Source organism: Petromyzon marinus, chromosome 4 (assembly GCF_048934315.1).
Source record: "Petromyzon marinus isolate PM22_M1 ecotype Great Lakes invasive population chromosome 4, UKy_Petmar_22M1.pri1.0, whole genome shotgun sequence".
Lineage (NCBI taxonomy): Eukaryota > Metazoa > Chordata > Hyperoartia > Petromyzontiformes > Petromyzontidae > Petromyzon > Petromyzon marinus.
The window spans coordinates 22,583,115-22,605,514 of NC_133670.1; the positions used below are offsets into that span (position 1 = coordinate 22,583,115).

General features: G+C 41.3%; 1 protein-coding gene across 3 annotated transcripts in view; it reads left to right on the forward strand.

The window, feature by feature from the left end:
• Positions 1 to 226: 226 nt before the first annotated feature.
• LOC116938113 (uncharacterized) overlaps positions 227 to 22,400 on the forward strand; it is a 66,163-nt gene continuing 43,989 nt past the window's right edge. For all 3 annotated transcript variants that reach the window (XM_032945290.2, XM_032945291.2, XM_032945292.2), the window contains exons 1-11: positions 227 to 666; positions 3,461 to 3,863; positions 9,233 to 9,271; positions 9,737 to 9,976; positions 10,651 to 10,725; positions 11,240 to 11,447; positions 12,355 to 12,433; positions 12,899 to 12,958; positions 13,724 to 13,867; positions 21,168 to 21,270; positions 22,023 to 22,118. In XM_032945290.2, coding sequence (XP_032801181.2) covers positions 3,474 to 3,863; positions 9,233 to 9,271; positions 9,737 to 9,976; positions 10,651 to 10,725; positions 11,240 to 11,447; positions 12,355 to 12,433; positions 12,899 to 12,958; positions 13,724 to 13,867; positions 21,168 to 21,270; positions 22,023 to 22,118 — 1,434 coding nt within the window. In that variant the 5' untranslated portion in view covers positions 227 to 666; positions 3,461 to 3,473. The remainder of the gene's footprint in view (positions 667 to 3,460; positions 3,864 to 9,232; positions 9,272 to 9,736; positions 9,977 to 10,650; positions 10,726 to 11,239; positions 11,448 to 12,354; positions 12,434 to 12,898; positions 12,959 to 13,723; positions 13,868 to 21,167; positions 21,271 to 22,022; positions 22,119 to 22,400) is intronic.

Sequence of the window (22,400 nt, forward strand, 5' to 3'; positions counted from 1 at the left end):
AGCTTGGAATTACTTCAAGCGACGACGAGGGAAGATTACACTGTACAACAACAACAAAAAACACGTAAACTTGAAATGAATGAATGGGGTGTGGATCCGGCCCTCGGCTTTTGAATGTGGGCGCCACGTGGCGGCGTCACCAGCGGCGGGGGGGGGGCGGGGCTGGGCGGCGGAGCCGAGGGGCGGGGCCGAGGGAGTTTCCTCGCCGCACGTGACGTCACGACCTCCCCAACCACCTCCCCAACCACCTCTAAAATTATACAACAACCACCCCCACCGCCACAATCATCAACAACAACAACGAAGTTGTTGATTTTTCATCCCCCACCCCATCTCCCTTCTGCTCCCTCCACCCAAACAACCGCCAAGTTTCTCATTCCCCAGTCCGTTGGGGGTGGGGGGGGAGGGCTACATCCATCGTGGGCCGGCACTTTTGGACGCGGGCCGTGTTGGTGGTGGTGGAGAGGAGGAGGAGGAGAGAGAAGGAGGAGAGAGAGGAGAAGGAGGAGAGAGAGAAGGAGAAGAGAGGAGGAGGAGGGAGGGAGGAGGAGGAGACTCCACCGTGCGGAACCGGCGGCTCATGGCGGCAGAGACGGAGGCGGCGCGGCCAGCAACGTGGTGGATGCGACGCGGCCACACAGCGTGCTCTGCGTCGCGTGCCGCCCTGTGCGTAACTCGCTCGCTCGCTCGTCTTATTTTGTTGTTGTTGTTGCGTGCCGGACGTTGGGTTTCGCTCAGTTCGTCGGTTTGTATCTCCGCTGCTTGTTGTGGAAGGGAGGGGAGGGAAGGGAGGTGAGGTTTGTGATCGTGGGGGTGTGGGGGAGCCGGCGCGCGGCGCCTCCGTAGGCCCCTGCGCGGCGCTGCTTAGGCCGAGGCCTGTCCGCGTCGCGTGTCGGCACCAACGAAGAGGGCAAGCAGCGAGACTCGTGGGGGTCTCCACATACACACACTCCCCCCTTGCTCTCTAGATCCACTACCCCAGGCAGTCCGTCGGAGGGGTTCCTGTCTCCCATAATCATAGTCCTGTAGCAGGATCTGTCCTTCTGTAACCCCGCTGATCATCTGGGACGACTGTCCCCGAGAACCCAGATGCTCTTATGATCCACGTTCTCTGGAACCCCAGTGTTACAGGACACATCTGTCTTCTAGAGCTACAAGTGCCGTAAGTACCCCGGTCGTTTAGAAGCCCAGCGAGTACCTGCGGAATCCACTTTCTCCCCCTGCAATCGTAGTCAAATGGGCCCCCCTATATTTCACATACCCTGCGAGTTGCTTAAAGTTCTGAGTTACTCAGCTTCACGTACCCGAGTCTCGCATGTTACAGTGTTGCAATGTGAGCCCCCACTCTCTTTTAATTTGCAGTCCCCTTGGTGCCTGAGAACTGTGGAATGCCCTTCAAGTCATTCTGTCCCCTGTTTTTTTTCCCATTGTCATAGGTTCCCCGTCTCCTCGTGTTGTCTTGGTTCCCAGTTCCGTGAGTCCCTTACACCATGGATGCGCCAGTCCCTTGTCAATTGGTGCCCAAGTCACATGGGTTACCTAAATACCTTTATCCTATCCAGTGCTCTCACTTGTCCTGTGGGTCCATCCCATGCTTTTGAGACTTTTGAGAGTCCAAGTTCCCTTGTCCTCCAGTCTTATAGGTCTCCCAACAGTCCAGTGATTGTCCATTGGGCCCTTAGCTCCCGTGTGCACCGCACATTTCCTCATTGTTGGGGCGCTGCATCCTTGTGCCCTGCTTTAATTCAGCCCCGTGTGTCCTCGAATGTTGATGGTCCACCAACTCTTCCTACTGCCATAGGGCAGCAGCCCTTCATAGCCCAAAAAAGTTGCTTAGAATTTAAGGCAGTGTTATTGACAAAAATGTTTACATATTTTGCTCGAATGAACTGTATTTAAACTTAATTTTAGATCCTTTAAATTGTGTCCCATTTGTATATATATTGAGGTAATTTTACTATTTAGAGAAACTGGCAAATCACACTGGAAAATTAATAATTTGATAAGAATTTCATTTTATCCATGTAAATATCATCTCTCAACGTTGTACAATTATTCTATACATCACATTAACGGCTAAATCCTATTTATAACAATTATGAATCTTGATGACGTTTTAAAAGCGTTTGTACTACATAAACATTTAAATAACTCAACACTGGAATATTTACATGTGACCCTGAATCCCTGTTTTGAGAACCCTGTTTTTATGTTTTGTCATTTTTGCCATGCAAAGAAGATAAAGGGATTGACCTAGTTCTTGGTAGAATTACAAATTCACTATACAAGAAAGATTAATCATAGTCATATTAGCAGTAATGAAGAGAGATTGGTTATTTCTGCTGCCAACATTTGTTTTGCATGATTGTAGCATTCATTTTATTGAAGCTTTGAGGTGGTTTCATTTGGCCATTGGGACAAACTTGAAGGCAATTTCAGCTTTTTAGGTTCAAGATTGGGCTTGTGTCCACATTGAATTATAGCTTTAGACCTTTTGCAATCCATGTTGGGTACAGTATAGATTGTTTCAGAACTCACTAAATATTACTATCTACTTGTGAAAAGTGTTCTATGCATGGACAAAGCTGCTTCTCACTGGTTATGTCAAACAATTGCTTGAAAAGTTTGTGTGGAGCAACTAATGGCGACAAATCTCCATTCAAATTGGTGAAATTGTACTGTAGTTGATTTTTTTTTTAGTTTTCAACATTTTTAATGAATAGGGAAAAAAGCCGCTTATTGCAAAAAAGTCACCAAAATCCAGGGCCAGATTAGAGTACAATTGAAGTAACACTGCCCTAAAATAATGAAACGAAATACTGTAAATATGCCATACCAGTTATGAACCTATGCTATAACGTTACGGTACAAATATATAAAAGGGAACATTACATTTTATTATAATAGCATTTTTTTACAGTTTTCTCTGGCAGGAGTTAACATTTACAGCCTGTTTCTTGAGAATTATTTTTTAATCTAAATATGAGTATAAAATGTTCCCAATTAGTTCAGAAAGAAACCGACCAAGGCGTCACTAATGTTCCAGAACCCATGCAATTGCCGAATGGCTTGATCTGTCCTCAGTTGAGTGCTGTGGCATTTTATAGAGATTCCATTTTAACTGAGAAAATTCCTGATTACAAGTTAAGAGGCACTTTTACATCCGTAGTTGTCAATGCATTTGCACTTCTACTCTTTGGTTCTATTCGGTAAAGTCACGTAGGTAAAAAATAAAACATTTGCACTTGTCTTTTGTAAAGGCTATCGAGGCAATCTATGCGATGGAACATTACAAGGGATGCATTTGTCTTCATAGTTCCCACGCTGGAAATGGTACCTCTGTGTGTGTGTGTGTCAGGCCAGGATTTCTGACTCAAATTTTACTCGGAATGCACCATTGTTGGCTTTATGTAAAAAAAAAACACGTGTATTATTTTTTTGTCTACCCTCTTGTAAGCAGGCTCGAATGAACCATGCAAGGGAGTCCATCGGAGACCATGCCAGACAAGATAACACCCAGTACGGAAGCTCCAGTCAGTTTGGATTCAACAACCCTGCTGGAGGAGTCTGTCACATTTATCATGGAGGCCTCCTGCCCCTCTCTGCAGCCAGATATGCCATCCGTGGAGGCCAGCGTCATTCTTGAGGAGCCAGATAACCTGACGGGAATGCTGAGTGATCATTCTGAAAGGCCTACTAGCTCGCCGGAGGGGTCAAGTAGTCCATCCGAGGAAGCATCTAGCCCAGTTGAAGCAGAAAAGGGCAGTATTGCGTCGGAAGGCGGTGATGATGATGACTCTACTGCAGAAAAGACTGGGTACAAGGAGCCCATCCCAGAATCCACAGCGGCGCAAGTTAATGAGGTAAAAAGTGAAGCCAAATACAGAATCTGTCTTATTACTGTCAGTACAGCTGTCCGATTCATAATCAGAACTGAACTTGTGTGATGAGAAGGCGGTTGCCTTGCTTGAACCCAGTCATTGTGGCTGATCGTCACATTAAATAGGATGGTGTTGCTTTGGAATAGTTTTTTTTTATTTCCTTTCTTTTACATTAAAACAATTGCTGAGAACAGTTAGCTGTAATACGTTGTCTTGATTACATGTTTGTGCTTCATTATATTGTTTTCCTCAGCTTCAGAAGATAATACAACAGGACTGGGTGGTATATTGTTTCTAATAGGGACTTAATGAAGCCAGGAGATATGAAGCCAGGTTCTCTTCCATTTTCAATGTCACAGCCATCAGCACTAATGAATGAAGCAATCTATCGCACTTCCTCTCCGTTTGTTCCCTTGCTATTACCATTCAGTATAAAAATGCCTGTTACCAAATAAAATGCTCCACCGATTTGCCAATTCCATAACAATTGTAAGTGCTAAAACTCTTGTTTACTCTTAAGAGCGTTTTGTCCATGTTCCAAGCATGCTTATCTCTACACTGGAGAAATATTGCATGTGAGTTTAACGTGTAATTGAAGGCACAGTGGTATTGAGCAATCCAGCCCCACCATACAGCAATTTTGATGTCATGCCATGGACAAGGAAAACAAATTCACTGAACAAGCACATGTAGGCTATATATTATGGGCCTTTGTAAATGCACATCTTCTAAGCACCATAAAATAAAAAAAATATACATTTGTCTCGCAGGTTTTAGGTCTGCACGAAAACAAGCCATACATATTTAAAAAGAGAGTCCTTAATCACATGCTTAGCAACCTCTTAAACATCCAAGCACCTTGCATAATTGCCCTTAAACAAAGGCAAAAACAAGTTCACAGAGGCCCATATTCATATTGTGTCGTTATAAATAGAAAAACACAGAAGCGTGCTACTTGGGTTCTGTAAAAGCATATGGTTATAACAGCTTGCCTTAAAATTGTATTCAACACAGCCAACTGAGGCCACGTCCTATGCACAGTTTTGGTCTGTTATTGAAAATAAGATATAATTGTTAAGAGCCTCGTACCAAACACATTCTGGATGTTTAAGTTAAGTGTGGTTTTGGCATATACTGATCTATTTCCAGTTTCGAGCATTACAACACAACACAATTTGGATTTATACCGCATCTAATCTTCTAATGCAACCATATAGTTCATTTATTTGGTATAGCCCTGTGAGCCCTTCGGCTCTTGAATCGGGTGCAACCACAACAAACAAAAAAACATGAACAAGAAAACATCTTAGTGATTATGTGACTGTGCAAACAGAAAATCCATGGAAAAACACAGCAAAAATATTCCAGATAAAGCACCGTACACCAACGCTGTTTGCAAAAATCCCAGTGGCATGCAAGTCAAACAACAACAATAACAACCACAAGACAACTAAGATTTAGGCCATCAGTCTAACTCCGTACTACAATAAACAAAAACATGGCCAAAACCAAAAAAACTTTTCGAAATCACCAAAACAAAAGCTATTAATGCAATGTAACAGTGATCATAGGAACTGTGACCGAATTTTTAACAATAAACTACATAAATAAATTATAACACCAAAATCTAGAGCCATATTTTAGGCCACTGAATAGCAGTGGCAGCTAGGGTTGTACAACTCCTCTAGAGCAGTTTTGAGTGAAGATCTCATAGGTAGTGATTCAAGTTGCAGTTTATTGGCAATAGCATTCCAGACCCTGGGGGCATCAATAGTAAAGGCCCTTCCTCCAGTTTTTGTACGGCAATAGGGAATGTGAAGCTGGTAAATGAGCGAAGACCTGAGGTCAAATTTGTTCTTTGAAACAGAGAGGAGATCCAGTAGGTAGTCTGCGGAATTTTTTGTAAGTACATCGTGAATAAATAAGATCTGGTGCACAAGCCGTCGAACATTAAGAGATGTTAAGTTTGACCCAATGTAGAGATCACAGTGGTGAGTCCTATATGGGCAGTTCAATGCAAATCTTAAGGCCGAGTGATAGATGGAATCAAGCTTCTTCAGTACAGTACTTGGGGCTGATTTATACACGATGTCACAGTAGTCAAGTAGAGGCAGTATGGTAGCTTTTATCAATTCCAAACGGAACATTGGGGGGAAGCAATATCCTGGAGAAAACTCGACTTTTACGTGGACTTGTACATTCATAAGCAGACATAAAATAAAGATTGCATTATAATTTGAAGGAGGTCGCATCTCTTGAAATCGACCACCAAATGTAATAAGTGTAGGATTCAAAAATAAAGATTTAAAACTTAGCCGGTCAAAGTGGATGACACTCAGGTCCCAACAGTGAGAGCAATTTTGTTTTGGGATCTGACCATATCATCCTGTGCAAGCAATTACGGTATTCTTTGAAGTGATTGGATGCAGTTTAAGCTGCTCACTCTAGAATAATTTGTAATATGCACTGCACTGGTAGTAAAGTGTGTAAAGAGTTATTTTCAATAATTTTGACAAGATCTGTGAGTTGCATTTTTATGACCAGTTACTGGTTACTCTTGAGTTATAAAACATTACCAAATTGACATTTCCCAAATTGGTAACATAATTCATTGCTTATTGCAGGAATGTTTACATGAGTACTATTTGTGTGGTGTGTTACAAGATTTATTGTCAGCCCACCCCCCATGCATGGCACATATGCCATGTTTTTAATATTTCACTTTTTGTTTCATTTGCATTGCTGATTGTATAAATCAGATGTTTCAGTACTGTCTCAGCCTCTTAAATACACACTATGGTTGGCATGCAACTAAAGAGAACAACTCACAATTAAATTTGACAAAGTATGAGAAACGTTGCCCATCCATAACTGGATAATCTGGTTTATGATGTGCACATCTGAATGATGTTTGTTGCTCAAGTCTCTTCACATTTACAACAGTCATGTTTGCTTTTTTGACGGCCCATGATTTGTAATGCACTATACTTTCACACTTAAAAGTACGGTTTTGTACAAACTATGCAGTTTACTATTTAATGACTCTAAAGAGCGATATATTAGAACTGTTTTAGATTCTAAATGTATTCATTAACTATCCATGCGATCATATATCTTCGACTTTTGTACTTTTATGAGTTCTGCTTTTTAAACCAAAACGATTTTCTCCGTACATCTTTTATTTATAGAGAAGACAATCCTAGGCAATTTAATATTACCATCTAATATCTGACAAGCACATGCATAACCATGTGCTTGTGATTATATAACTATAGATAAATATCGAACGGAGCTGAAACATTCCAATTTTCTTTGTGGGACTTTGAAGCCTTAAATCAAAGTACTGTGCCGCTATTATTTTTCACCCTGTTCTTGAATCTAATTATCTGTGGTCTACAATCTAAAATTCCTGTTATGCACGGATGATGTACCTTTCCTATTTCCTGAAACCTTTTTATGGGTAACAAGTCGTGGAATTTGTCACCAATCGCACAATATATACATTCTGATTTCTTAACTAATTAGAGGTTATGCAGTAAATTAATCCTATTATCTGTATTTATTTGCAGATAGGATTCATCTGGCAGTGTTTACCACAAGCACAAACATTTATTCCATGTCACCTTTTCATGATTAAGAGGAGTCACTTGGAATATTAATGCATTGTTTGTGTTTATCCGTCCATGAGGAGTCAGTTGGCAAATTCAATTTGTGATTCACATTTATCTGTAGATGCTTTAACACTTGGGTTTTATTTTACGCATATTAGATTGACCACTCTGGCTATCTGCATTTTTTTTTATTATTTGCCAAGTGCCACCCCTCTGCAGTGTGAATAAGTGAATGCCCATTTTCCTTAGGTTCAGGTTACCACTTGTGGTAAAATGTTTTTCATTTGAAGCAGCTTGATTTTCTCAGTGCAGCCTATTAAGTCATACAAACCTCCCCTACTAGCATTTTTCCCGTCCAAGGACGGATAGATTGCAGTAAATCTGAAACTTGCAAGTGAAAATCAGACGATGACGTGATATTGCATCCATTTGTGCGCATTTTGTAAGGCTGCGGTGACACAGACTTATTTCGTTTTAAGGTTATAATCCCTTGTTCATCATGACGTCCTTTTTACTTCTATGTCTCAGTAGCGTTACGAAGATCGCGTGACTTGAGGGTTCGACCTTTGTAGTGAGGGTTGTAAGTTGACGCTGAGGAGGGGGGAGGAGGTGCCTCGCCCCCCCCCCATGTGGAGTGATGTCACCTGCTAATTAATATTAATGAAGGGGGGGGTGTCCATTTGGAAGACGTCACGTCTTAATGATAATTAATATGGGGGGCTATTCGATGTGGAGTGACGTCACCTGCGCATGGTTATTAATGAGGGGGGGGTCCATGTGGAGGATGTAACCTGTTCATGATTGTTAATGAGGGGGACTGGTCCACGTGAAGTGACGTCACGCACGTTACACACTGACATTCTTAGGTAAATATAGTAGTAAATTACTGTATATATTTATTTGCAGTAAACTTAGATAAACCACACCCAGTTTGGATTGCCCACATATGAGGGGAAACCATGTTATCCTGCACATGATAAAAACACACCATATATAAGAGTTGGGTAAAATAGGCCAATTGATAATATATTGGGAGCTGTCTCTCATTGCTTCTTCCTAAGACTTCCCTGTCAAGATGAAGCGGTCTGTGCTATGAATTATGTCTAAAAATAGCACAAAGGTGCTTTGCTCTGCCTAAGACATATCGCCAAAAAAAACGTAACTCATTGGTGAATAAACGTTGAAATAATTTATCCAGCATAATTTTCGAGTCAAATGTCCAAAATTCATGATTCTGGGATTATTTTCAAACATTTGTTTCATTCTGAGCGTAAAATAACATTTTACTTACAAAAAAAACCCAAAAAGATATCACAAAGGTATAATACATGATACATTTATTTGACACCGTTACAATTCAACATTTATTCTTACAAAAACAATGCTTTTGCCTTTGCAGAAAGAATATGAAAACAACTGCATTTAAAATAAGAGGGTTGCATATCTCCGACTGATTCTGTTTGGCTTTGTGCTGTCACTTTCCAAGATAGTCTGGTCGGCAAAAGCCATCTGGATTACCATGCCAAGCATCCCTCATCATAGCACATCTCCGGGAGGCCTTCCCTAATGCACGTGACTTAACGTTAAACTAAAGGATTGTTATTTTGGCATTAGGACTGCCGTTCCAAATTGAGGCTGCTTCTTTTGGACGCAGGTGTTTTGTTTGTTTGTTAATGAACACTTTGTGATGTTTAAAATTGTTCGGATGCAAATAACTGGCTTTGTCTCTTGCTTACGTAGAGTGGGAAATCGAAGAAGAAAAAGAAAAAGCGATCCAAGGTAAGCTGGGACCGTGATCATTGCAAACCAATTTGGTCGAATTTGGTGTCCCAGAGAAACCAGATGTAGAAGATGTAAGCATCTTTTTTTCTTCCCAAATTATTCATACCCTCATGTGACTCCCATTTGGTTAAACAAACTCGCAGTGACTGCTTTCTAAATATATTAGAGAACTACCACTTGGAAAGAGACACTGGAGGTAAGCATACTGACCAATGAATCCTGCTTGGGTTGACTGTTTACTTGTTTATGCAATAACCTATTTTTCTTCGAGGAAATCATAAAAGTGTCTTCCATGAAATTAATTTTAAAAACCCCATGATGTCATCATTTGTTTAAATAGGCTATGTTATGGCATGTTACCACATTAATCCCTTATTTTAAAATATTCCACAATTTAGTCATCATTTTTAAAAGCCATGAGTTTTCATTCACGTCCTTAAAACTGTCAATTGTTGTTTGTAGGCTCCTCGTTTCACAAAACAGCAAGTGGAGGAAGGTGCCACTCCTGACTGTTGTGGGGTTGCTAACGTGGCTTCTGCTGAGGCTCCGAGTGCCCACCCCACCCTGCTTACTACACCAGGGGGTGCAGATAGCCCCACTGCCAAAGCGTTGCAGGTCCCCACCAACCCCCTAGCTTCCAACCTCACTCCGGCTGTCAATGGCCCAACAGAAACCTCATCCAAGAAGAAAAAGAAATCAAAGGTACGTTGCTCTTGGTGCCTGACGTTTTCTTGTGTGTAACCCACTGGATTTGGGCAGTGGTAATATTTAAAAAAAAGCTTCACTCACGATTAGGTGGTGTCAAGTTCAAATCTCGGCCAACTATCAATTCAGCCTGGCACCTCTCCTAGCTTCATAAAAAATAAGTACTAAATCTTGACTTAAAGCTTTCGTGACTGCAGGAATTCATTTTTTTGGGGTCTTTCGGTTCAAAGAAAATAACAAAAAACTACGACGTTTCGATTGCAACACAAGCGGTCGTCATAAGGAAAAGGAGGGTTATGACATTTATATTTACGCTATCTAACCTAAAAATCTTTATTATGAATAATATTGGTCGCGAAAGCCTACGTGTTAAACTGACGCCTTGCGTGTTCTGAAAAAAAAATACTGCACGTGGAAAAATAAACATTTGTTTTGCAGAGCAGGAAGTTAAATACCTCAGTTATTTTTTCATTTGTTAAATACCCACTGATATCTCAAGACACAACCTTTCAACAACACACCATCCAGATGGCAGGCTTTAGACTATTCTCCTGGCAGTTTTCGAACATTGCGGAGGCAGAACAGTTTTGTGTTCTTGAGTGATTCGGTCATTTGCATAATGGCAACAGTGTACACCCAGTAACTCGTCTATTTAATTGCTCGTGCGGCAGGCCAAGCCACGTGGGCCAGTTGTCGAGAAGACCCCAGAGGGAGCAGGACATGTGCCGCAGGTCATACCCATGCAGGTAAAGCAGCTTACAACCGTGTCTCTCATTTCTTGTTTTGATGACCACTTGTAATTGTTCTGGAACAAAGCCAGCTCAGAGATTCAGGCTGGAGCTGTCTGGTTTTGCAGCAGGCCCATTTTGACAGCGTAGTTTCCCAAGTGGGCTCAAGGGCCTCCTCGTCGAACCATTTTACCTGCTTTGAGCTGGGCTTTTCCCATAACCACTCGTGATGTGACGGAGTCCGGAAACACGACACGTGTGCCCTGATGTCAATTGTTTCACTCAAACTCGGATTTTTTTAATACCGAAAACTGCAATCCAACTGGTGAATAGCAATCTAACCTGTAAATGCGTTCAAGACTGCATCTTTTTACGTGTTAAAATGTATAATTTGTATCCTTTGACCCTTAATACAGTTACATAGCCACCTTCATGCTTGACTTCTTGCATTGTTTGCTTGACACAGTAGTAAACGTTTGGATTTTCGTGGATGTTGTGTCGCTCATGGAGACTAAAAGATTTCGTTTCAAAGGATGCAACTCAGAAGGGCAAACCTCCAGCAGCAGAGGGCAGCAAAGAGTCGACCAAGAAGAAAAGCAAGAGCAAGAACAAAGCAGGAAGAGCACCGGATGCTGGGAATCCTGAAACCTCTGGAACCCCCTGTCCCTCCACCAACATCACTGTGCCTTCTGGACTCCTCCCTTGTCCTGGATTGATCCCTAAAGCCAAACTGGTTAAAGGTGAGGTGGATATTCCTCAATGTTCACTTGCAAAACTGTAAAAAGCTTTGCTTTGTGCATGTCCATACATGATCATGCACACCTGTAAACATATTTTGAATCTATGTTAGAGCCACCCACAGGTTAACTTAACTGGAAAGGAGTACCTGTTGCAGTGTGGCAATAACTAACGGTGACCTCATTTTGTTTGTAATTTCTGTCTGCCTTGCCATGCAAATGTTGTCTTTGGCAAGCTGCCTCGTTAAAGCTGTGTTTAGCAGATGACAATCCGAAGATCGAATCCCAAAACAATTAATGCTAATCCTTCTGATATGTACCTAGGCTGTGTCTTGGTTGTCCTACGTGAGTTTATGGATTCTTTTTCGAAGACAACGTACTTAAATTATTGTCAATTGTGCTGTCAATAGTGCTTCTGTGATGTTTGTACATTTGTATTGTTTTTGGCATCATGGAACTGATGTCAGTGATGTCCCTGTAGTGTCATAAAGACATGCTCGACAGTGATTTTAACATCATTAACGAAGCCTGAAATTCTATGTTAAAGAGTCCGTTCATTTGCAAGAATTACTATTGAAATGAATGGGAATTCTTTGACAGCCTAGAATTTCTCCTTTTTAATTTCAGTGAATGCAATGCTAGTAGCAATTCCAATTACTAGCACTAGGTGGCACCTTTACCCCTCTCAAAACACCATGAAAGTGAATGGCTATTTTACCGTGAACATTGCCAAATTCCTACGTAAATCACCCACGATTCAAATATGACTCCTGCAGGAATCACCAGCTACTAGTGTGCACTATGTGCATTTTTCCCAGGTCTGTGTGTAATATGTTACAATATAAATTCCACTGTTCAAAGCAAGAACAATGTACAATTACATTAACAAGCCTCTAAATTGTTTCAACAGAACCTGTTCTGGAGCTGAAGGATTCTACAGGAGTTGATGTGGCAGAGTTTCTGACCGACATCTTAAAGAATAACCCCAGGTATGCCTGTGTGGGCAATGTGGGAACAATGATTAGTGTACAATGATATGTGCAACCTCGGTTTGACTCCTGCATATGCACGCAGAAAAAAATTGCCTGGACCATCAGCTTAGTGGTGCTGGCCACACTAATCCCTTGTTATGTTATTCTGAATAGATGCTCACAGAGCTTGCTCTAACAGTCTATAAGACAGGTTGCAGCGTATTTGCTTCTGTGTATAAGTAACACAAGAATTGCCACACGTGGCTGAACTTTGTGCCCCTCTATTATTGTGTTGGTGCCCCTGTGAGAATGTCAATTTGTTGCACATCACTTTATCCCAATGACCGCGAGTCTCTTTGTCGTTGAGTTCCTGTGGTATCGCGCTGCACCAATGGCAGCCTTTGTTAGGTTGTCACAAAAGGCACGTTTTGGTTTCAAGATTCCTCATGTAACCCATTGTTGCCCCATGATGATGCTCTGTAGAGACAGAATGTTTCTGCTGAAGATGGAGCAAGATATTTTGGAGTTCATAAAAGACAGCAGGTGCGTTATTGTTTCCCTTTCGCTACTTGGTTTTTTAATTTAATATATGGTTGTGCTGTGATACAAATTCACTGTTGGTCATCTTAGAGGTTTCGTGTGCTGGCCTGTTGAATGTGCCTGTAATGTGTTTTACTAAACTGGCCCCGACTCGCTGACAGCGTAATGGAATGGGTTTTCACAACGAGGAGTAATAGACTACTGGAACGCCTAAACGATGTGTGATTGCTTGTTATGGAGGTGAGCGTGTCAGCGTGATCACAATTTAAGCCGAATTGCGTGCCAAGTCACAGTTATTTTGGTCTACACATTTTTATCAATTGTGTCATTGCCACATGCGTAGGTTCATATATGGCTGAATTTGTGAGTTTTGTTTTTCGGTCCTATCTTTTGAATGTCCATGCGTTGGCGTTTGTATAAATTTGTGCCATGTTTGTTTTGTGTTATATCAGCTTTACATATCAAAACGACTTCCATAATTAGCATCTTGGATTTTGCCCTTGTTAAACACTTGAACTGGTTACCAACTGAATATGGATTTCAATTGAATATATTTGCACAGATATATGACACTTGCAAATACCAAATTGATTCACTGAAGCTCATTTTTCGTTCCAGTCATTGGGAACCATGCTGTAATGATGCCCCACTGTCAGCATCTCTACCCATCAATTACTAAAATGAAACCTCATAAGGGATGGCTGCAGTTTAACCAGCGAACTCACATATAAATTCATGTTGCTGCTGTTGTGTATTGAATGCGTGCAGTGCGAATATACACTCGCTGTCCCCAATGACATCTTATCACCGGCTGTTGGCGCACCGTGTCGCCACACACTTTGGCTTGGAGCACGCGGTTCTTGGACCCAAGGGCACCACTTTGATGCTTCACAAGACTGCGAATACTCGCATGTACGAGCACATTCTCCTCTTACAGTACACACTTGCATGTACACACAACACTTGGGTATTTTTGCACACTCTTCAGGTAGTGAATATTGAACATAATTCACAAACAAGACTCGGCTGCATGCATACACCTACTGTTCCCGGACACTCAAATATCCACACATTCACACAGATTATACACCTGTCATTTATACATTTATTACTTATATTTTGATCATCTCTGCTTATACCAAATACTGTTTGATGTTGATTGTTCCAATCATTGATGTACAGCTGCTTAGCACTGTGCCCCTTTTCACGTTGATGGGGCATTTAGTAGCTACTTCCTTATCGCTTCACTACATCTGATGCTACATTTGTATGGTTATATGATGTTCACATGCTTATGCTGATAACCTCCCACCATGTGAATCTCCAACTGGTTGCAGTATCATGTTTCTGTACTTTCCTATTTAATTTATCAAGTGACCTTGAACGTGTCATCTTGTAAGCACACGGCTCATTCAACATTGAAACATTGAACATCGGAGGCAAAATAAATGCAAACTACAACATTGGATGCCCTGCATTGAGAGGTTAAAACTCACCCCCAGGCTAATTGCAAATCTTCCTCTTATATTGAGATAAACTGCATACTGTGAACAAGCCAGATTCCAACTCAACCTGTCACCACTTTTACCCATGCAACAATGATAAAGCATTCGAGCAAGTGTTATATTGAACATATGTTCACAAATATTGCCCATCTCTCACCAGCACAAGGTCATTCTTTAATTTGCTATTTTTGCAATCCTGTTGCCACTGGTGTGTTGCACACAAGTTGTTTCATGGTTGTATTGTCCAATAGTCGTGCCTCCTGCGCTGCAATACCTACCACAGGTCATTCCACTGACAGTTAATGATGCTCGTACCGCCCTAGAGTGATTTCTCTGTTTACCTCTGGTTACAGAGCTGTGTATTGATCAGGTGCAAACATAAACTTGAGGATAATTGGTATCCAGAGGTAGGCAGTGTAACTCGCAGCACATGGGAGCCCTGAATCTTTAGTGTCAAGCTTATTTCTGCCTCTCTCACCTAGGATTTGAAGACAGAGTCTTTAATTTTTGAAGGCTGTGTAAAACAACTTGGGCATCAGCCCCCCCCCAGTCTGCCGCTCGCCCATGTTTCACGTTACTATTCTCATACTCGTCCACATTATCACTTGCAGAATGGCACTTCCCCGACAGAAGGCAGTCTGCTTCAGATCCCCAAGTCTCTTGCACAATGCTGTCAAAGGTTATGTTAGGACACCAATACTGGTTGTCAAATAATCTAAAAAGGAATAAACAACTTACGAAATTAAATTTTAAAAGTTGGCAGTTTTATATGAAATAATAGCCACCTTAGTTGAAAGTAGCCCAAACATTAAATTGGTAGCAGTGCAATATGTCACAAATGGCAGATTAGTATGTATGTGGACGCACACACCACCATGCACTCACGTACTTAGCATGTACACACACACATTCAAACACTCTTTTGCACTCGTAATTCGATTTAAACTAAATATGCACATAACTGATTTACTTAAAGTTTAACAAAGATAAAATCTCATTTTGTCGTAAATTGACAGTTGGAGTGAGTGCTTTTATGATGCACGTGAAATTGGTGCGTCACTCCAAAGGGGTTAGTGGGCCTTTGTATGCCTGGCCACATTAGTCTCCCTGCTGCATGTATTGACATATTGGCCAGTGTACTAATTTTACACAGAGTTGATCTAGGGATCATCAAACCGAGTTTATATATTAAGAGCCACTGCAGTGTATCATCAGTAATTACATTCCGAGTTACGTTTTTGAAACTGTTCACAATTTCCCCGTAAACATATACACACACACGGTCTCTTTTTTTGTTTTCAATCATAGGAATAAATTATATCCCTGAGCACATAATAAGGCTGGAATCGCATACCAGAAGGTGGTGCGACCAGTACTATACCTGGACTGTTTATCTCCCCCAGTGTTTGTTTACACATTGTATCAGGTATTAATTTAGCCCCAGTTGGCCGAGGTGAGGCCCAAGACATATTTCCTTTGCTCTGGGAATTGATATAGATGGTGATTTGATCAATTGTCTAATATTCACTATCCTTCATTTAATTTCTTAGTTGTGTTCTGGTTGTGCAGTTTTTTTTTTCACCCTATTAGCTTAAATAACAGCATAAATTGGAATAAATTGGAAATTACCTTATCACATGCATTTCTATGCAGGTATCATTAAGTTTATGACTCAATATTTGTCAATGAATCAGCATCTTTAGACCCCCCCCCCAAATTGAACCCTTGTAACTGGGTTCAGAGCGCAGTGTGCTTATCACTGCACCCCTACACATACACACTTGTGCAGGTGTTCAAAGTCAACGCGACACTTTTAGCTCTGACCTGAAGGACTCGCGTTTGATTGGGATTTGGCACCATTTTTTCTGAGCAAGCTCTTCACAGTGCATGAGTCATACGGACTGCACAGTGTGCTTGAGGCAAATGGTGCATGCTATGGTGGCTCGTTGCGTTCCCTGGCACATACAGATTAAACGATTAACTCTCTGCCAAAGACTTTGGTTTTTACTGTGAATAATATACATTTACATTTTATTTATGAATCTTAGTGAAAGTTAAAATGAATGCAGCAGATTTTCTGTGGTAGGTATATTTGAATTTAATACCGACTTTGAACATTGCATACAATGTAACAGCACATTAAAGTGTTAATTTATATATTTTCAATACAGACGACATTTTTAGTCACTGCATATGGTTGTGTTTGTATCACAAAGGTAAACAAAAATATGTAGTATAAAAAGACTCGTGTGTGAAAAAATAATTCAAAAAAATATGAACAGAGGTGGAAGGAGAAAATTCCTTAGAGCAAATGGGCATCATACAGAATTACATCTATATTAAGATAGCGATAGGCATAAAAGAACCAGTTCCTTTGAAGACCTCTAACTCAATAGCAAATTAATTCATGTAGTTGCTGTGCATGGGCATACTAAAGCCTGAAATGTAGTTCCGTTTTTACTGTCCAAAGTAGTTTAACTTTTCTGCAATCAAATTCCATGTTAATGTAATGAATATGTTGTATTAAACATTTATATAACACTAGCGGGAAGTACCCGGCATTGTCCGGGCAAAAGATATATTTCAAAACTACTGTGAAAAATCTTACAAACAGACACAGATACAAAGCAATTGTGAAAGCCCTTTGGGCCTTTTGTCCATTTATCCACGGACAAAATTATAAGAGGCTTTCAGAAGTCCCAAAAGTTATAGAAAGTGGAGGGTAAAAAGTTGATGTAAAAGGTTTGATTACAGCAGTGAATACTGACTGTGGTGGTACCTGCTATGATTACAGCAGTGCATACGGTGGTGAAACCTGCTATGATTATAGCAGTGCATACTGATTGTGGTGGTTACCTGTTATGATTCCAGCAGTGCGTACTGACTGTGGTGCTACCTGCTATCACTATAGCAGTGCATACTGACTGGTAGTACCGGCTTTGACTAAAGCATTGCACACTGACTGTGGTGGTACCTGCTATCACTATAGCAGTGCATACTGTGGTGGCACCTGCTATCACTATAGCAGTGCATACTGACTGTGGTGGTACTTGCTTTGACTACAGTAGTGCATACCGACTGTGGTGGTACCTGCTATCACTACAGCAGTGCATGCCGACTGTGGTTTACCTGCTATCACTACAGCAGTGCATACTGTGGTGGCACCTGCTATCACTACAGCAGTGCATACTGACTGTGGTGGTACTTGCTATCACTACAGCAGTGCATACTGACTGTGGTGGAACCTGCTATCACTACAGCAGTGCATACTGACTGTGGTGGTACCTGCTATCACTACAGCAGTGCATACTGACTGTGGTGGAACCTGCTATCACTACAGCAGTGCATACCGACTGTGGTTTACCTGCTTTCACTACAGCAGTGCATACTGACTGTGGTGAAACCTGCTATCACTACAGCAGTGCATACCGACTGTGGTTTACCTGCTTTCACTACAGCAGTGCATACTGACTGTGGTGGTATCTGCTATGATTACAGCAGTGCATACTGTCTATGGTGGTACCTGCTATGATTACAGCAGTGCATATACTGTCTATGGTGGTACCTGCTATGATAACAGCTGACTGGTACCTGCTATGATTACAGTAGTGCATACTGACTGTGGTGGTACCTGCTATCACCACAGTAGTATATGCTGACTCTTTAGCAGTATATATCGACTCTATAGCACAAAGTAATCACCTGACAGAGTAGCGTGGTGAGGCCTAGTCCCGTGCAGAGCCCCCGGCCTCGCCTAGATTTCCCAGCCGGCCGAGGTGGCACCTTGGCAGGCTAGGGGCTGGGCCACAACCCCCGCCCCCCACCCCCCACCATCCCCCTGCCTGAGCTACAATAATACTATCTAAGCGCTATAATATTAGTATTTACCGACCTTATAGGAGTAAGTGCACACATTGGGGTGGGGGGGGGAGAAGAGGACATGACACTTTGATGAATTAACCTCCGCGTTGTGTATTTTTTTATTTTTAACGCGAATGAGAAATCCCCCCCCCCTCCACCGATGACGTGTGTGCGTTGCTAGGGTCAACCCCCAGGCAGCTTTAGCGGCACGAGGAAATAATAATAAAATTTCACTCAATTGTCAACTACTTTCAAGTTGCCGGATAGGAAAACGGAATAGCGCTGACTCACCACGGGGCTTACAGCGTGGTACCCGGCTACTTTTTTTTACGTAAACCCCACCGTTCGCTAGCCAAATCCTTCACAAGTTCCCTGCACATAGACACAGAGACAGACAGACGGACAGACAAAAATTGACGTTTAGGAGGTAAGATTTCTAAGTAAAATGTATATCCAATCTTCATTGTCACAGCACTATATATTGTGCCTTGTGCTTTAAACGGTATGGAGCCATTGCTAGAGATTTCGTCCAGATAATACACACAAGACGTCAGCAGTGGAGGATTTAGTGGATGGTTTAAATCAATAACAAACTGATGGGACATTGCTTGCACTGGCATTCTCCACCAGGATGCACAGTGGCTGCTTCATAGCCTTGATATCTGGAGCCACGTTGCACACTCATAAATGTAGTTTTAAAATTAGCGTCTGCTTATTTATACTGGTCTAGGTAACGTCCAGTGGGGTAATCTATATCATCCAACTTGGGCACAGGCTGTGCGTAACATTAATGCTCACACCTATTAGCACGGTTGAATACGTATGGCTTGAAATAAGTAGAAGGCCACAATACCGCTGCTTTTCTGGCTTCCACAGCAAGGCTTTAGAGTTCCTTACCTTTGTACCTTTAGGGCCTCACCATTTGCCAGTGTTTCGTGTCGATGCCCTTTCAAGTGATGACTGGGTTTCACTTGACTTATAAATTCAATGAAGAACACTACTTGAAATATGCAAATTGAAAGCCTAGATTATGATTGGTTGACCGTCCAGCTTTCCATGCAATGTGTGGTACTCCAGTTAACTTATTGATTAATGGGCTAGGTAACAAAAAATTAAAACATTTACGATACATTTTTACAAATGTGCAGGTATATACTTAAATCACATTGTGGGATGTTAATTTTGCTTAATGCATATTCGTAAAAAACAGTTGTGGAAATCCAAACAGTACTATGACTTGGCAAAGTGAGACATATGGACTCTTTAATGTTGCAGAGTGTCTGAGACCGTGTAGTTTTTACCCCCGAGTATCATGAGATCAAAGGGGAAGGGTGCCTTCCCTGCTTTTGTCTTGACATAGCTGAGACCTGTGGTTTTATGTCCTGAAATAGTGCTTGAGTTGTACATCCTGCAGAGATTACTTTAACAAAAAAAGGACAAGATTATATTAATACTGAATGTGGCCCTGGATCTAACTTGAAGGAGGCAGACAGTGATTCCCCTGCAACAATGCATGTGTGTGGTGCACCACCAGTGGTGCAGTTGGAAGTGCAAGATTTTGGTGTTATAATTTATAATTTTGGTGTTATAATTTATTTATGTAGTTTATTGTAAAAAAATTCGGTCACAGTCCCTATGATCACTGTTACATTGGATTTATGGCTTTTATTTTGGTGATTTCGAAAAGTTTTTTGTTTGTTTTGGCCATGTTTTTGTTTATTGTAGTACGGAGTTAGACCGATGGCTTTAATCTTAGTTGTCTTGTGGTTGTTGTTGTTATTTGACTTGCATCCCACTGGGATTTTTGCACGCAGCGTTGGTGTACGGTGCTATTTCAGGAATATTTTGATATTTTTTTCCTGTATTTTCTGTTTGCACAGTCACATAATCACTTTAAGATGTTTTCTTGTTCATGTTTTTTGTTTGTTGCGGTTACACCCGATTCAAGAGCCGAATGGCTCACAGGGCTATACCAAATAAATGAACTAAATGAACTAGCTAGCAATGTTTGATCTTGGTTTAATTCCTGACTGTACAACAACGGCAATACATATCTCTTAGGTCGTTTATTTGATGTAGGTTAACTCGGACTAAATCTTGCATGGATGAAGCATTGTGCTCGATACATTAGTCAAAAACACCATGCCAATGGTCCTTTTTCATATCACATAAATAGAGGCCAGAGATTGGATTATGGTTGAAGACTGCAATTTACACCATGAGTGGTGATGTGAATTACTTTTTAAAAAGGTTTCTTGATGAAACATTTTCAGTTGGCATATATAATAGTTACTGCTGGTGAAGCAGGTGACATCAGTATGGTGAAAATATATTAACACTGGGAATGGTGATAACAACCCCAACTCCGGATAAAAACCTACAACCGGTGAATGACATGAAACTGGGAAAGTGATTGGAAATGCCATGTTCTGGCTATTTATGTGTGTGTATGTTGTGGGCTTACAACGCAGCTTTTACTTAGTATGTGATGACTTTCAATTGCACGTAATACATGCACAAATCAAATGTGTAATATATGGCTTTATGCCATTATATATCTGGTGGAGGATCGGTTTCAAAGACAATGCATATTTTATCAGAGCATGTTTTGGTTGCATGTTCACCACAAGTACGTGTGGTTCAATGTAGACTTGATTCCTTGCACAAAGTATCTTTGGTGTTTGGACATCTTAACACAACTGTATTATTATTATTATTCATACAACCCCACTATTTGCGCGCTGTGGCCGCGACAGCAGACGTTTGCCATCGGTGCTCGAATTAATGGTCCGTTCCGAGTTAACACAAAGAGTAACACGTCTCTCGGTGGCGACTGCGTGTCACAGTCCCCTACAGCGATTCAAAGAGCACTTTGCAGTAGAGGAGAGCAGCCCCACCCCTCGCAAGCTCATCCTCAAGCGCGAGAGCCCGCCAGCCAGCTCGCCGCAGGTGAAGCCCCCGAGTCTCTCTCCAAGCCCTCGGCAGCCAGCTTCATTTGAATGCATTTCTCTGAGATTGTGACAGTATGGTGCGTGTGATTGGCGATGTTATAAAAGGAAGGTATATGTCAATGTAGATTACTCAAAAAGGTGCTGGTGTTTGTGACTTTGTAGATCTGTGTGGTCTTAAGTGAACCCCACGCTAAGTTTGCAGCCATTTGGTTTCCATTCCTGGTAGTAGACGTTGGTACTTAAGTCACAAATCAACTATAACCCCATATTGGTCACATCTCAAAGAAAATCAAATAAAAAAATTGGGGTTTTATGCTTGAATAAACATTGTTTTCCATTTTAATTGTACCTGCAAATTGTTGAAGCTATCATTCTACCACTTTTTGACTTCTGTGATGCTGCCTACAGATCAGCCACTAATGATATGCTAAACAGACTAAACCCACTTTATTATTCTACTCTTATATTTGCACTCGATGTAGGTCATAGCACAAGTTCCCCACAAAGGTGAGACTCAAAATGTTGAGATCCCCATTGGTTTTGATTTAAAGCTTTCGTGACTGCAGTAATTCATATTCTTAGCTCTTTCGGTAAAGTCACGTTGAAGGGAAACAATAAAATATATATAAATAAAATTATTATTTTATTGTTTCCCTTCAACGTGACTTTACCGAAAGAGCTAAGAATATCCCCATTGGTGATTGTTGGGCGCTGTGTATGTAACCTCTGACTTTTAACTCGTGCGTTTAGTCTCACGGTCCAGCCATGGCACTGGACCGACGCTCCAAATCGCTGGAGGAGCGCGAAGAAGAATATCGGCTCGCGAGGGAGCGCATCTTCAACCAGGTTTAATGTGCATTTTATTCATTCATCGCCACCATGTCAATGGCAGATTTCATACACCTTGCCCAATCTACGTCTAACATGTAGTTCTTGCATGCTTGTATATTGTGTTATGTTACACATCAAGTACTGCATAATAAAATTGACCGAGATGTAACAATAATCCACATATTACCAAAAGAGAACCATGTCACATTACGTGCAAATGAAATATATGCGTAACTTTTATTTGAGATATCTAAGCAATTTGGATTCAAGATCCATAAATAAACAATGCAGAATAAT